Source organism: Juglans regia, chromosome 14 (genome assembly GCF_001411555.2).
Source record: "Juglans regia cultivar Chandler chromosome 14, Walnut 2.0, whole genome shotgun sequence".
Lineage (NCBI taxonomy): Eukaryota > Viridiplantae > Streptophyta > Magnoliopsida > Fagales > Juglandaceae > Juglans > Juglans regia.
The window spans coordinates 17,370,412-17,386,479 of NC_049914.1; the positions used below are offsets into that span (position 1 = coordinate 17,370,412).

Genomic DNA, 16,068 nt, shown 5'->3' on the forward strand with positions numbered 1-16,068 from the left:
AATCCAGCGAGAGCTTTCAGCGATGGCTCTAACATTATTTTAGTATTAAAATCTCAGGTATTCTTTTTGAGTAAAAGTGGAATACATCAATAAAAAATAGATATTTTTCTTTTTTATGTGAGTACGAGATTTGTCAACCCTTTTTTTAGAAGTGATGCGGTAATTTTACAAATTATTGAACTCAAAATTATCCCTAACTCAAGGATGAATTGATGAATAGATAAAGACTAGACACTAGAAGTAGTTAAATGTGCAACGATATTATGCGTTCTAATTTATACAATTCATTTTGTTCCGTTATCGTGACACCAAAATATAATCTCGTAGCTTATTAAAAAAATTTGAAAGAATATATATTTAAAATAAAATGAGGTGGCACACATAACAACATGATAACGACAATAATCATTTTTCACTTTTTTAAAATGTGTAATATTATATATAAGTTTTGAATAGATAAATTTTATATAAATTTTTTTAAAAAAATAGGTTTTATTTATAAAAAATAATTTTTTTTACACTTTTTTAAGATGAGATTTATTTTTTTAAAAGAACTTACATGAGATTTGTCTATTTAAAATTTGTATAAATTATTTCTCTTCTAAAGAAGTTAAGAATTTAAGGTTAGAGCATGCGCACCTTTCGAAGTTGATAACCACTAGGGGTGTAACCGGTCTGGTTCAATCCAGTTTTGGACATATTTTATAACCGAATCGGTATAGACCGATTTTGAGATTTGAAGAACTGATACGGTATCGATTACACCCCTAAAATAATATTTCCAGTTTTACTGATTCCGATCAGGTTTTTCCGGTATATCATAATATATATAATATAGTATATAATAGTATAGTGATAATATATTGTATTATAGACTATAGTTATATATTATAATATATAATATTGTGATATATTATAGTATATTATAATATATAGTGATATAGTATTAGTATAACTACTAATACAATAGACTATAGTGATAATATATAGTTATTTATATAGAATTTTAAATTTTAATATTATATTAATTAGTGATTTATCATATAATACAAAACAATATATAATATAAAAAATATTTTATACAATATATAAAATTAAAATATATACATATGAACAAGTCCGGTTTGGGTCGATCCAGTGTTAGAAAAATGAAAACCAGAACCGAACCAATTTCGATCGATTTTGAAAAAAATAGAACCGGTACTGAACTAAATCAAATCAAGTACCCGACCAAATTGACCTGTTCAGTCTGGTCCGATCCCGTTGATAGGTTTTTTTTTCACCACTAATAACCACACCTACACCTAGACGGGGACGACACCACATGTTTTCCTTTCCCCCAAATTTGAATTCCTCTCTCTTAAATATGAGTCCTTTCTGTTAGAAAGACTTTGGAAAATTAAACTTTAAGTCCTGTTTGGAATTTGGACTGCAGGCTAATTTTAAGCTGAGTCTGGCATCTAAATACAAACTCTCAAATCACTAAATTCATCTCAAATCACTATTAGTAAAATTGTATAGTTTTTTAATTTTTTCTTAATAATTAAGGATGTTAAAAAAATACTTAAAAAAACAATTTAAATTTTAAATACACTATAAAATAGTAAATGATAGTAGGAAGTAGTAAAACATTACCACCCGTTTACCATACGGTCCATACCTAAACTTTTGAAGGACGCAGAGTGAAAACTTCAGTTCTCAAGGTTTTCATTTTCCTTGATCATTGAAGTAAACAATATTCCGAAAATATAATTCTTTCTTCCATCATCTTATCTTGTTCGGGGTATTATTTTGTTTTGAAGAAAGAACTAAACCTCTACTTTTTTTTGGTTACTAGGTCCATTTAATTTTCAATTTTGTGATTTGTATATTCTATGTTGCCTGTTGGCCTCGTGTTTTGTGAGCTTGGGCAACTCTACGCAGGCAGTGCCATAATGTGAATTATTTAGAGCCTCCGATAATATTTCAATGCTGCTGTACGATGGCAGCTCGTACGTCCATAGTGGTGAATGAAAAATAAGTGCAATGAAAGTAAAAAGAGATGGACACCAATATTTACGTGGTTCGGCAATAGGCCTACGTCCACGAGGGTTAGGGAGGGAAGTCTCCAATATAATATATATATATATATATATGTTTACAATCACTCATGGATCCTCATATCTCACTGTACAGAGAAGGTTGAAGTTTTTCCTCAATATATTTCCATCGATTCCCTCTTGATCCGTGTTCATCCATTCATCCTAAAAAAGTCTCTCTCTATGTTGTCTGAGCATCCCCTTTTATATGTTTGTCTAACTTTTTACTGCACATGCTAGCTTGCCATGAGTTGGCAGATCCCCCTTGCGTGCATACTTCTCCTTCTTCTTCTGACCCTCTGTCATTTTACAGCCCTAATATATCTCTTATTTCCCTCTTGCCTCCTTCTGACATTTGCAGCCCTTATATCCCTATTGTCCCCTTCTTATCTCTTTTTTGTCTCCCTTTTTGTCTTTAGTGATGGCTTGGTAGGTTGGGCCCAATTTATGAGCTATGAGCATTTTTCCTCTTCACATTGGCCTTTAGAGCTGCCATCAAATATCAAAAGAAAGGATTTACAAAAAGCTATGAGCATGGTTAGGCGATGGAGAAGAAGTTGATATCAAGGGTTTTGAGTTTGAGAAACTCCGTGCAAGATTGTAGAAGCCGTGGAGAAAGTGGAAAAAGAACTTTTGGGTTAGGGTTTCAACAGAAAAATCAAAAAGTGAAAGGAGAAAAAAGATGATGTCCTTGCAATGAAAGGGAGTTTTGAGTGGTCCAGGATTTACATTGCTCTGTCAGGAAAGGAGAAGTGTTTAGATGTTCATTTTGCTGGTCGAAATTGTGTTGGGCCTTCTGGAGAGTATTACTTATTTTCAAGATGGAAGTACTAGTGATTTTGTATAAGCTTGAATTTTGGAATATGGAATTAGATTCTTAGTCTAACAAGCGTGCCCCTATTTGTCTCAGGATGAAACACATGGCTAGTCATAGCCCGACTAGAAATCCAGCCGAAGGTGATAGTCAAGAGGAGCAGAACCCTTCCATAGATGGAGTATACATAGTGATGAGGGCTATCCATCAAATGTCATAATTGTTGAGACAACAACAACAATTGTTCTAGAATCAGTAACAATAGCTGTTGACAAGGAATTTAGGAAACATCGTTGTGGGAGAGATCCAAAGAAAAGTTTGAAAATATATTCTCCCCATAATTGATTAAACAACAAAAGGAACTAGAATTCAAGTCGTTGGTGCAAGGGAGCATGTCAATGGAACAATACAAAGTTAGATTCCTCAAATGCAAAGGATTCACATCTTGTCAGAATGCCACAAAGAATATGTAGATACGAAATTTTCAAGGCGGTTTGCAACAAGGACCCACCTCCCACTAACCCATCTTCAAATTTATATGCCATGACATGTCACCAATTATTTGTTACATGCTTATCTGTTAGAAAGTCAATGCCTTGTCATCTGTTACACTTTAATCTGTTATTGAATGCCATGTCACTTGTTACACGTTTATCTATTACATGAATGTCATGTCATCTATTGCATGAGTATGTCACAAAATATGTCTAAGTCATGGATGAGTTTTTTTATTTTAATCACGACATGAAGTGCTAGGATTAAGAGTTATCCTATTGGAACTCTTTTTATTCATGTTGGAGTGTTTAAATTAGTTGTAGAATCTCCTAAGTTGAATGGACCTAAGTAACTGGTTACTGAAGCGAAGTCAGACACCCAATATAGATAGTGCCAACTACACATTTAACAACTTATTAGTTTTGTTATCATAATGTACTAACAGCTGGCGCATATGCTTGTGATGTGATGCTTACCAGCAAGAGCACACAACCATTGGACAGTCATGGAGCATCCGCAGTTTCACGTTAATCAAACATATATATGTAACAAGGTCATGTTCGTCTCAAGTCAGGTCATGCTCAAGTCAAGTCATACCACATTCAAGTCAAGTTATGTTATGTTCATGTATAATTATGTTATTTACAAGTCTCTTCATGCATGTTCAAGTCTATATCATGTTACATACTTGTCATTTTAGTGTCATGCATGCCTATTTATATTGTTAGTAGTTTAGGGGTTTACTTGCTGAGATTTGCAAAATCTCACTTTGTAGTCCCAACTATCATTCTCCCCGGAATGGTAGATGATTCGTCAAGACTTGAAGGACTCGTGAGTGACCAACTTGACAAGGTCGAATAGACCATGGAGCCATGACGAGGAGCTGATAGCATCCATACTCCATTTTCTAGATATGATTTTGGATATTATAGCCAAGATGCATGAGCGGCTCAATGATTTATTTCAGTAGTTTATATTTCTTGTCCGTTTTTATGGAGTATTGTTTCCAGTACCAATTTTGATATAGACTTGTTGTCATAACTTTGAATATTATGATATCATGATTATGTTTTGGGATTATAGTATTTCTAGTACATTGTGTATTGCTTGAAAAATAAATTATCCGCTGCGTTTATTGCATCCAAGTAAATGTTCTATGTGAGTAGTATGACACTACTAGAGTTAAAACAAGATTAAAGTATTAATATTAATTGCTTCCTCTTTTTCTATATTAAACTAGCAGTAGAATCTAATCATATTAGAGATTATTAGCTAGATGAATCCACATTAGACTAGCTATTAGATTAGTCAAAATAATAATATAATATTATTTTTTTAATAATAATATTTTTAATTTTTTTTTATATTTTGCAATTACACTAACTCTATGTTAATTAATAATTTAATTTGATAATTAAATTATTGTTTCCTAACTAATTTTTTTCCTCAATCTATTATTTTTCATCTACAAAAAATATAGAAGTTCCAATTATAATATATAGAAGAACCTGAAATTATTAAACTAATCAGAGAAATGTGAAGTAAAAAAAAAAACCAACAAGATCGTTATGGCAGAGTCTGAAGTTAGTCCAAAACATAACCATATTATGCATCTCCATAATACTACATCAGTGGAGTATGTGTGTCCTTCTATGCTAAAACATAACCATACACAAGCCATACACAAACCAGAGTCCAAACTTAGTGCAAATACAAAAGAGTCTAATTCAAATTTAGCAACACAGTCCCATAATATAGTTCACCAACACAGTCCCAAACTAAGTGCAAATACAAAATAGACCCATACAAAAGAGTCTCACAAATAAATACCAACACAGTCCCATTGAAGTCCAACAACACAGTCCCATTCAAGTCAGAAATTACCAACAGTCCACAAATTATATATCAAAAGAGTCAGAAAAGTTACCAAAACAGTCTACAAATTACCAACAAAAATAATATCCACAGTCCATGAATTTAGTTGCTACCCAGCCACATATTTATCTAGCCCACATGTGGCTGGGCAACCACTAAATTCTCAAAAAAAAATAGTTCTATAAATATTAGAAGTTAGATATCTACATAATAAGGTGTCGAATGAGAGTTAGATCTACCTCCGGAATGGGACTTCGAATCCTCAAAAATTGCTAGTTGAATATTACGGAAATATTCTTGTTGTGGCATTCATGCCATGTAGATCTAGAATCATCATCTTGCTTTCAAATTTCTTCTTCTCTAGTTCAAACTTCTTCTTCTTTAGTTCAAATATTTTCTCGCTTTTTTGGTCTGCCTTCAATGCAACATTTCTCCGCTCTTCCATAGTCGTGGCTCTATCCTCGGTCATTTTAGCTAAGGAAATACTGATCTCAGACTCTTTGCCTTCCATCGACTTTTGCTTTCTCTCCCTTTCTTTCTCAGCTTTTTTTGCCTATAGGTCTCTCAGCAAAAACCTCCATGTTCTCCTCCACCGTGTCAATAGCAGCTTCACCTTGTGGCCTTCTCTTCGTCCCAAGGGTGGAGATGTGTTGTTGCCATTTTGGTTGGTGTCTTAGAAGACACCAACAATGCTCCATTGTGAAATTACTCTTCTCCATCTCTTTATACAAAATTTTTACCTTCTCAATCTACAAATACATAGGCATATTGTTAGTTCATAAATCAGTCCTACATGTTTGTGAAAATTAAAGGAAAATATTACATACCTTGTCATGCTCTGTTGCACCACTCGGATGCAATGACTCTACTTGTGTTAAAAATGCACAAAACTTATTTGTGTATTTCTGAATCGAGGACCACCGATTCATCAAAGAAACTACAAAACGGTTCACATTGTTCTGTTTTTTATATTCATGATAAAATTCTGAAATTCTTTCTCACATTTAAGTGGACTTTTGATCAATACCCTTTATTGCATCAATACTAATGTTGAGCCAAGCTGAGACAAGGATGTTATTCTCCTCTGCAGTGAAAGATGCACCCAATTGAACTTTTTTTGGAGGATGCCTCTTTTCACCGTCATTGAATGTTGCTTGGAGCACAATATTAGAATGTTGTGTTGGGGTGCTATTACAACCCTCTCCTCCACTTTGTAATAGAGTGGTGAAGAATGGATCATCATCAATTTATGTGTCCATCCTTGAAAAATATTACATTTTCAAGGAGTCAGAAAAGTTTAGAAATTTTCAAGTCCCACAAAATAACAAATATTACATCATCAATTTTTTTGGATAAGCTGGTATGCGAAAAAATATGTAGAAAAATATGCAGAAAAACAGCAAAGAAATCAACTTCTTGTTCTGTTTTGCAAAGAAAAACAGCAACTTTGCAAAACAGCCACAAAAATAAACTTCTTGTTCTGTTTTGCAAAGAACAGCAGCAAACACATTTTATTCCTCATATGTTTTGCAAAGAACATCAAAGTAAATTCTGTTTTTGGTTGTAGAGTCATAATAGTGTCTTAGCGATGACAACAAATAATATATGTGGTGTTTTTGAGATCAAATGGCATTGAAAGAAACCATTGATCAGGATAGCCACAAACGTTATATGTAACGTCCAAGCTATTACCCACATACATATACTACTACATACACACATAAATACACCCTAAAGCATGCTTACATGAAAGGAGAGAGCAAATAATAACAAAAAGTATGTGAAAAACAAGTATTGTATAGCAAATAGAAAGGAAAAAAAAAAAAGGACTAGCAAGATAAAAAAAACTTATGGAAAGAGCTTTTGGACCACCACATTCTTAACCGTATAGGGTATGTAATATGTTACTAGATGCACATGAGGTTTCAGTAAGAAGACTAGCAAGCAAATTAAAAACAATAGCTCATGTTCAAAGAATAGACGCGTATAGTTTGAAGTTAGAGGGAAGAAGTAGATAATGGAGTTTTTTTTAATGGAGTTTTTTTAAATCTTTTTTTAGGTGTACAGAAGGGTATGCCTTTCAGCATCAACAAGTCTGGTTTCCATATTCCATAAGAATTTTATAAGTCAACTTCACAGATGGCATTCACCTTATTACACGTATTCTAAAAGATTAACAATTACTCCAAGAGGTCCAAATCAAAACCCTGAATTAATACAAAAACAATAACAGCAAACAACTGAAAACCAAGTATTGTATAGCAAACAGAAGAAAAAAAAAATCTCAGCAAGATAAAAAGCTCAATTTGGGTATATAGTCCTATTTCTAACACTTAATAAATTTGAGAATGTATGTTAAAACTATACTGGAAAACAACAACTCAATTTGCATAATCCCTTACTGCATGTGCTCCATTGCCCTCAAATAGGCAATGGAGCACATGCAGTCAAAGACCGTGTCAGCTTGGATTTATCCTATGAAAAACAAAGCTATGCAAAGTAAAGAACACCAACAGACCGAATGAGCTTTTCAACCACCAAAATGACTAGTAAACAGAGTGAGACACGAGAAAATGCCCATACACGAAAAGCAAACAAACCCAAAAACAACAAATCAGAAATAACGGATTGTAGTTATCAAAAACAGAAAACAAAAAAAAAAAATATGGGGGCTCAACTCTAAGACTCTGAGAGGAGGTTTGGCTGGATGCGATAATAAACAACTGAAGAAAAATCAGCAACACAAATTTCAGAAAAATCAACAACACCAACTGTAGAAAAATTAGCAATGATAATAACCAGCTTACCCAAACAAATTCATACCCATTTCAGAAATTCACAAATTCATACTCAAAATACTCAATACAAAGCTTACCCAAATAAAATTTCGGTAGAATTACCAACCCAAACCGAGAGAGAGTGTTGCGTTGTTGGGCCAAGCTGATAGAGAGAGAGAGGAAATTGCACAACTGTGGAAGATTGACCCAGGAACAGAGATAAAATCGATTGAGACAGAGAGAAGAGGGAGAGAAGAGCGACGGAGAGAGGGAGAGAAGGGGGAGAAGGGTTTCAGGAAAAAAAAAATGGTGGACGGAGAGAAGAGGGAGAGATGAGCGACAGAGCGAGGGAGAGAAGTGGGAAAAGGGTTTCAGAAAAAGAAAAATGTCGAGAGAAAGAGAGAAAGACGAGAGACGAGAGACAAGGGAAACACGAGGGAAAAAGAGAGGGCAGTTGGACGGATACTCAAAATATTTACTTGATCCTTCTACAAGAGCTTGCCAACAATGACGAGAGAAAGGGATTTACTGTAGCATAAATTAGAAAAATATAGCTATGCCTATTCCAATGTAGGGATTTTATTTCAATAAAGATTAAAATTTAGACTTGGACTTGGTAATGGCTAGTCCATTACCAGTGCTCTTAAAAGGCTTGAGGACTTAGGACCCACGTGATTTGGGGAGCCAAGGGGTACAGGATGAGTAAAAGTGTAATCTTTCAAAACATTTAACATCGGTAGCATCTGTAAGGGAAGAAGAACCCTCGTATTTTTCAAAAAATATTGTTGTAATATTTATTTACGTTTAGATTATAAATTTTATTTTCATGACTATATCGAGCTAAATTATCAAATATAGGTTAAAGATAAACTTCATTGAAAAAATTTTCTCAATTATTTATGCGTCTAATGAATACACAAGTTCTTGGTTGAACATCAAATGGATGGAGATATGATTATAGAGATGAGAAATGATAATTACAGTCGTAAGTGTGAAGCGTCGTGCAATCACTTTAAAAAAAGTAAATAAATATGGGACCTACATAAAAAAAAAAAAAAAAATTTTAATAGTAGACCTTAACTCTTTTCCAAAGTAATTGTACGGCGATTGAATGTAGCATTACTCAAAGTTAAAAATAAAATCAAGTCATTACTTTTAAAAAATGGTTTTAACAATAATATCTTCTATGATTGATTTCTAGATAATCATAAAAAAGTTTGGAAAAAATCAATTATCATAAAACATTACTGTGAATTAGTTGAAATTTCATAATATAATTAAAATATATTTTGCTATGAAATCATTCGCACACATGGAGTGTAACTGAAGTTTCACAACAATTCTATTCGTTTCATTCCATTCATTTCCATTGTATTTTCTTTATTATTTCATCCATTCAATTCATTTATAAACTTAAACACAAAGCCATTATTTATAAGAAAAGTGTTATAGCCACAAAAAGATCTCATAAAAGTAAACCACAAACTGACATAATTTCATATGATACATTAAGTCTCTACTTTACAATAAAAGTAATTTTACGATCTAACATACCACATTAAATCATATCAGTTTGTAAGTTGACTTTTGTGAAAACTCTGGTTAAAAACATTTCTCCCTTCAAAATATCGCCAATTATTTTCACAGACCACCCCAATTTATATTCCATCACCAATTCCTAAATATTCAAGTCTTCAATTCAAATTGAGCCTGAACAACAAATCCAACTAAGTCTTGGTTGCAGTCAAGCTGATACGACGGAAATAGGTTGAACGATTGGGTAAATACTAAAAACCAACCACTACAAGAGAAGCTTGGATTAATTAAGAAAATTGGACAGATTAAACCGTAGTTTTCTTTGTTGATAATTTCATACAGGACTTGTGAAAAATCCTAGTTGTTGGTAGCCTTAGTTGTCAAGCCAAATCCAAAAGGAAATAGAGGATCATAATGTGAATCACCAACATTCATCGGGAGCTGGTCCACTGTCTTGAACCACGTACGAGCAAGCTTGCCAGTGAATCGATAGTCACCGAACAGCATGTCAGCAACGCCTTGGCCTTCAGTTCCAGGAAGCCAAGCAGCAACAAGTGCATCAATCTTTGCCAGGTAGGGTTGGATCACAACAGGGCGGCCAGAGATCACTACCACAACGCACTTGACAGCCCCACACACATTGTTGATAGTGCTTGGCCCTGGTTCTGGTATGGTTAGATTGAAGCTATCGCCATACATTTCTGCATACGAGGGCTCACCCACAACAACAATGGCGAATGAAAATTTGTTGGACTTGATAAATCCTGCATCAGGGTTCTCACTGTAGACAACCTGGGTAGTAGGATCGACTGTATTTTTCACGGCATTCAGGATTGTCGTACCTGTTTATGCAAATGTAAATAGCTTCTCAAAGGGACTGGTCAAAAATCTTACTTCTGTCAAAAAACACAGAAGCATGCTTAATGCGTAGATATTTACAAATCGTACCAATAGTGAGATCATTGCCACTACGACCCTGCCACTCAAGCGTCCAGCCTCCGCATTGATAGCCCAAGTTGTCAGCATGACTTCCTGCAACTAGTATCTTTAGCGTTTTCTTGGGGAGGGGAAGCAAGGGCCTGTCAGCAGATTTTCCATTCTTTAATAGTACAAGTGATTTTCGTACAGCCTCCCTTGCCAATTCTCTATGTTCCTGCCCAAGTGAGACTTTTGATTTTAGGACACCAAAGGATTTGACAAAACACAGATGAAGAGTATTCAAGTCATCTTAAGACGATAAATCTGAGAACAGACCTTATTACCGAGTTGGCTGACAAGACTGAGATCAGCTAGTGGATTCTCAAAGAGTCCCATGACAAATTTAACCCTCAAGATTCTCTTCACAGCATCATCGATCCTGCTCATTGGGATAATATTCTTCTGCACCTGATTGGTTAGCTCGTCAATGAACTCTGCAAAGTTATATGGGACCATGATCTGCAAAAACAGGTAAACATTTGAGAATAAAAAAAGAAAAACATATATCCCCCTCACATGCTTGAGATCAAAGAACATAATACTAAATGTTGACTGACCATGTCAATTCCAGCACTAACTCCAGCTTCAACAGAGTATGAATAGTTAGCATGAGGAGGGGAGGTAATCCTGTCAATACCCTGCCAATCTGATATGACAAAACCCTGAAACACAACCATTTGCACCTTCAATGTTTCATATCAACTGACCGATTTGACAACCAAACTAAGTGTCGAATTGGTTTTTGTTACCTTGAACTTTAGTTTTCCCTTTAGGAAACCAGAGACAAGATCACCATTAGCATGCATCTTCTTCCCATTCCAGCTAGAGTAAGATATCATGACTGTTGCAACACCCTTGCTGATGGAGTTAATGTAAGCAGGCATGTGAATACTGAACAATCCATTTCCATTGATCACAGTATTATTCTCATCAATGCCTTTGATTGTGCCACCATCTCCCACAAAGTGCTTGGCACAGGCCGCAACCTTTTGTCTAGCCATAGTAAATAAATCAAGTGAAATTGTTACAGCCAGGTTTCAAATTTCAGTTCATTTGATATGCTCAACAAAGAACCGGGTAACATGATAATTTAGAACGGTAATCTAGCACTGGAATGGTTTTGTGAGATATTATTCTCAGCTGCTATCATCATCTAAAGAACTAGTCAAAAGATGACGATTCAATCTTTCCTCAAACGGTGCTTGTAGCAACACAAAGGGCAAACTGGTCCTTCGATAAGAACAAAGTCAAGCTCTCGCTTTGCAAGCATACCAAGGTTTTGGGAAAAATGTGCAATATTACCAAACAGTTATCCCAACATTTTAGACTGAACTAGGCAACGCCTCTCATGAAGCCAAATAAACAATGTAGGAACATGGGAAGTTCTTAGGGGACCTAACTTTATGTTGTAGTTTATTTTGGGAGCACAGGACCGCATAGACCCACCACTTGTCTAGACCAACTAAAAAGAGTCCAAAAGAAGGAGCCTACTTATGAAACTGAAAGTCAGAAAGTATCCATATCCAATAATGCAAGCTATACTATTTTTGTCATTTAAGCTTGATATTTAGAGAAGCATTGTCCACCACTGGAATGAGACATAAAATTTTCCCAAAGAAACTATTCATGCATAACATGGAACTGTGAAATCACTACTTGTCTCAAAAACTTAAACTGATGGGAAGAGATAAATTTTATTATTTATTCTCTATCTTAACACTCCCTCTCACATGTGGGCCAGACTCTCCCTCAATAGGTGACCCAACACGTGGAATATTTAATTAAATGGGATAGAGTGTAGAGTCAGGATTCGAACTCAGAACCTCTACACTCTAATACCATGTGAAATCACCATTTGTCCCGAAAAGTTAAACTGATGAAAAAAAAAAAATTTTATTATTTATTTTATATCTTAACGGGAACAAATAGTAATATACTACAAGAAGTTTTTCAACCCTTGACAGCAACAAATTAGACGAAGCAACATTTTTTTGCTAACAATGCATGGAAGTTTCAAAAGACTTTTAAGTTATTTCCTCAAAGAATGTATAGATATGTGTTACTGGAGCTATGCATCTGGAAACGGGAAAAGAGAAATTGCTCATATGAGCAAAAACAATGTAATCTTGAATGGGTATTAAAAACTAGATCACAAGCAAGGCAAGATAGAACAAGAATTTTTTCTTTAAAGTTTGAGTAAATTTTTAAGACATTCTGCAGTAACGGTATTCAAGTATGGTCTATTTAGGAGCTCATGCATTTGTCAAAAATTATCCAAGAACAATAACATCAGCGTCTACTAATCAACCCAGAGTAACAAAACATACAACAGCAGTTTTATCAAACGGCTCTTACTTTCCACCAACAAAGGGAACACCCTTTCGAGATTTTGCAGGGATATCTCCTTGCAAACCAGGTATGATCTCAGTCATTGCTTGAACAATTTTTGGGTCCTCACTATAACTTTCGTAGCACCGACCCCATCTTGGGTCCCTGCATACCTGTTAACAAATATAGATGAAAATTGTTATAGCAAAAGTCCTTAAGGTTTTTTTTTTTTTTGAATTTTCAAATAAAATCGTATCCAATATGTATTTACCGCAATACATGGAGCAAAAACATAAGGAATTCCTGTAGCTCTAACTTCAAGGGCCGTTGCAACTCCAATCTTCTTGATAAGTTGAGGATCCCTGAAAGAATAATATCACAATAAATCCAGATAAGTGAAACTCGGAACTACTGATTTAAAGCACATAGGAACATTTTTTTTTTATATGGAACAAATGAGTTTAAAACATGGCTCAAAGAATTTCTAATAAAACCTTAATGTATCTCTGGTTCCAACCGTCTGATGTTTAATATAACAAAATCGAGTTTTGTAATCCCAGTTCCCCAGTAATTCACTATCCAAGTCAGGATCATAACATCCTTTCTTCAACCATAGTAGACGATCATTACAAAAAACTTAACATGTAAAATCTCGAGGTAAGACTTAAAACTTAAAACTGTTAACGATTCAAAAGATCTGAAATTCTGAAATAGATTAAGAACAAAAATATTAATAATAAAATATCCATCAAACTTAAAACTTAAAACACTTCCGTTAAATGAGTTGGTGTTACGTGGAATTCAATAAAAAAGTATCTTTTCTACAACAAACACTCGGACTAAACCAAAAGGACGTGTCTGTATCAAGATGCATCTTTATACTTGCCTGGTCACTCCAAGCCCAACATTGTGGGGGAAAATAGTGGCCTTGTAAACGTTGTTATGACCGTGGACAGCATCAATCCCGTAAATCATCGGAATCCCAAGGCGGGTTGATAGAGACCCCTTTTGGATCTCATTCACCATGTTGACCCAAGTTTCGGCAGAGGCCTCCGGAGCCGGTACACTCCCTCCACCACTCAAAACACTCCCTGCCCATCACATATTGCACATACATTTATTCAAAATCGCATATTCATGTGTACAAAACAGCCAATATTGACAAATAGATCATGTACATGTACAGGTGAAGCAGAATGGGTAAAAAAAAATATAGATTGTTCAGTGACATTTGGTTACCAATGAAGTACTTCTTCATCGCATCGGGCGTGGCAACGGTGCGCTCGATCTGCACCATTTGGCCAATCTTTTCGGCAAGAGTCATGCGTCTCATGAGGTCTTTGACTCTAGCGCCCAAAGGCTGTTTTGGGTCTTTGTATTTCACGTAAACTGCTTCAGTACAAGCTGCCAAGCAGCATAATAGCATGAAACCCATCATGGGTATTGAAAATCTCCCCATCTTGGCAGACCCAAGTCGATCTTAGTTGTTTGTATATGGAGATTGAGCAGCCAGATATCTAGGTGATACACTTAAAGGCAATAGTAATATGGAATATGTAGAGAATGCGACAGCTATAAGAGACTGATTTAATAAGAAGTAATACTAATTCCCAAAAAAACACTCAAGGAGAAAGGCATAAAAATGGTAGATTGAACTGGGAAAACCACTGCCAAGAAAAAGGAAAAAGCTGTAAAACCCACAGCTGCTAATTTTGGGTTGGGCGGGGGGGACCGACAGTGTGACAGGGATAGAATGAGACAGAGAGATTAAAGAGGCAAAGAAAGCTTTGATGAACTCACTCGCCAAACAACAGAGATACTATAAAGTTATAAACAGCCTCACCCTCGTCCAACAACCAAGGGAGACAGAGGAAGTCGGAGCAGGAGATATTTATCTCTCCCTCTCCCTCCTTTCCTTTATAGAGGAAGTTTTTGTAAGGATTGTTACACAACCTCCTACGCTACACTACACATTACATGTTTTAAATCGTATTTTTCAAATTTTATTTTTATTAAATTAATTAATTTCTTCTGTTAATTATTCCTACACTACATATTTAATAAAAGAAAAAAATCAAAGTAAATATATAGTATAAAGACGATGAATAAAAATTTTCTTCTGAATCATTATTGTTTTCCTTCCATTTCAAAAATTGAGATTTTTTGCAAAAAATAAAAAAAACAGAGAGAATTATTTTTGGATCGTTGCAATAGAGTCCAATGCAATGTTGTTTAAGGCTGCAAATAAATAATGTCACTCAACAAGTCACTCAAATATAAATTCGGCTCGATTCATTTAGGTCATTTTCGATGTTAAGAATATTTAAGATCATTTGTAAATAGTAAAAAAATGATTTGTAAATAGTAATAAAATAATAATAAATAATTTTTTAATAATAATAAACTATTTATGAATTGTAATTAATTAGTCTGAGAATATTTAAGAATAATTGTGTTTCCAAACAAACCCTAAATTAGTTAAACAATACAATTCATATAAAATTTGGCTCAATTCATATAAACTCAACATGTTACTTCATATTTATTATTTTATAGTATTATCTCTATATTTATAATGAGAATGGTTTTAATATTTAAACTGATTAATTGAAAAAATCGCATTCCTAGTATTCAACATGTTACATGAATCCTTATAAATATAATATATTTATATATAATTTTATAAAGATTCTTGTAAAAATTCATAATATGTTTATCAAAATTTATAGATTAGATAATTTATTTTTTTAAGACGAATCGACTTCAAAACAAGTTCGAAATCGATTGACTCGTGTTCAAATAAAAGTCAAACGAATAAGTACTACTCGTTTGAGAAATGTATTTTATAGTATTTTACGAAAATTATGGATATCACTTCAAAATATATTTGAGTAATACGTGAGAAATGTTTTTTTTAAGGAGAAAAGATACTTACAATTATGAATTGCGTAATTATCGCGTAATCGTTTTGAAAAAAATAAATAAAATATATGATCCATATGAAAAAAAATAATTTTTTAATAATAAATTTTATTTTTTTTTTAAAATAATTATGTGGCGATTACGTATTTTACGATTGTACGTAAAATTATACTTTTTTTAAGACATCTTATTTAAATTTTAAAAAATAATAATCGGCGGATTTCAAAAGTTGAGAAAGTAGTGGATGGAGTTTGAATGAGAATGA

At 34.0% G+C, this 16,068-nt stretch overlaps 1 protein-coding gene and 1 non-coding gene across 2 annotated transcripts; both read right to left on the reverse strand.

Annotated features, from left to right (window-relative positions):
- Positions 1-6,861: 6,861 nt before the first annotated feature.
- On the reverse strand, positions 6,862-6,991 carry LOC118344593. Its single transcript, XR_004798373.1, has one exon. It is a non-coding gene; the product is annotated as a small nucleolar RNA snoR80 (small nucleolar RNA).
- A 2,667-nt stretch (positions 6,992-9,658) lies between these two features.
- LOC109013987 (beta-glucosidase BoGH3B-like) lies at positions 9,659-14,769 on the reverse strand. The gene is made up of 9 exons (XM_018996274.2): positions 14,121-14,769; positions 13,768-13,972; positions 13,153-13,243; positions 12,909-13,054; positions 11,303-11,546; positions 11,111-11,215; positions 10,830-11,012; positions 10,524-10,728; positions 9,659-10,417 (listed from the first exon to the last, which is right to left on the reverse strand). The coding sequence occupies exons 1-9, from the start codon at positions 14,338-14,340 to the stop codon at positions 9,933-9,935; spliced, it is 1,884 nt and encodes a 627-aa protein (XP_018851819.1). The 5' UTR covers positions 14,341-14,769; the 3' UTR covers positions 9,659-9,932.
- Between the last annotated feature and the right edge of the window lie 1,299 nt (positions 14,770-16,068).

Excerpts from the sequence above, each read along its gene's own strand:
- LOC109013987 (XM_018996274.2), bottom strand. The coding sequence starts at position 14,340 with ATGGGGAGATTTTCAATACCCATGATGGGTTTCATGCTATTATGCTGC. Across the intron at positions 13,244-13,767 it reads GTTGGGCTTGGAGTGACCAG|GGATCCTCAACTTATCAAGA; the intron begins GCAAGTATAAAG and ends TTATTCTTTCAG. Across the intron at positions 11,547-12,908 it reads GTTCCCTTTGTTGGTGGAAA|ACAAAAGGTTGCGGCCTGTG; the intron begins GTAAGAGCCGTT and ends TACTATGGCTAG.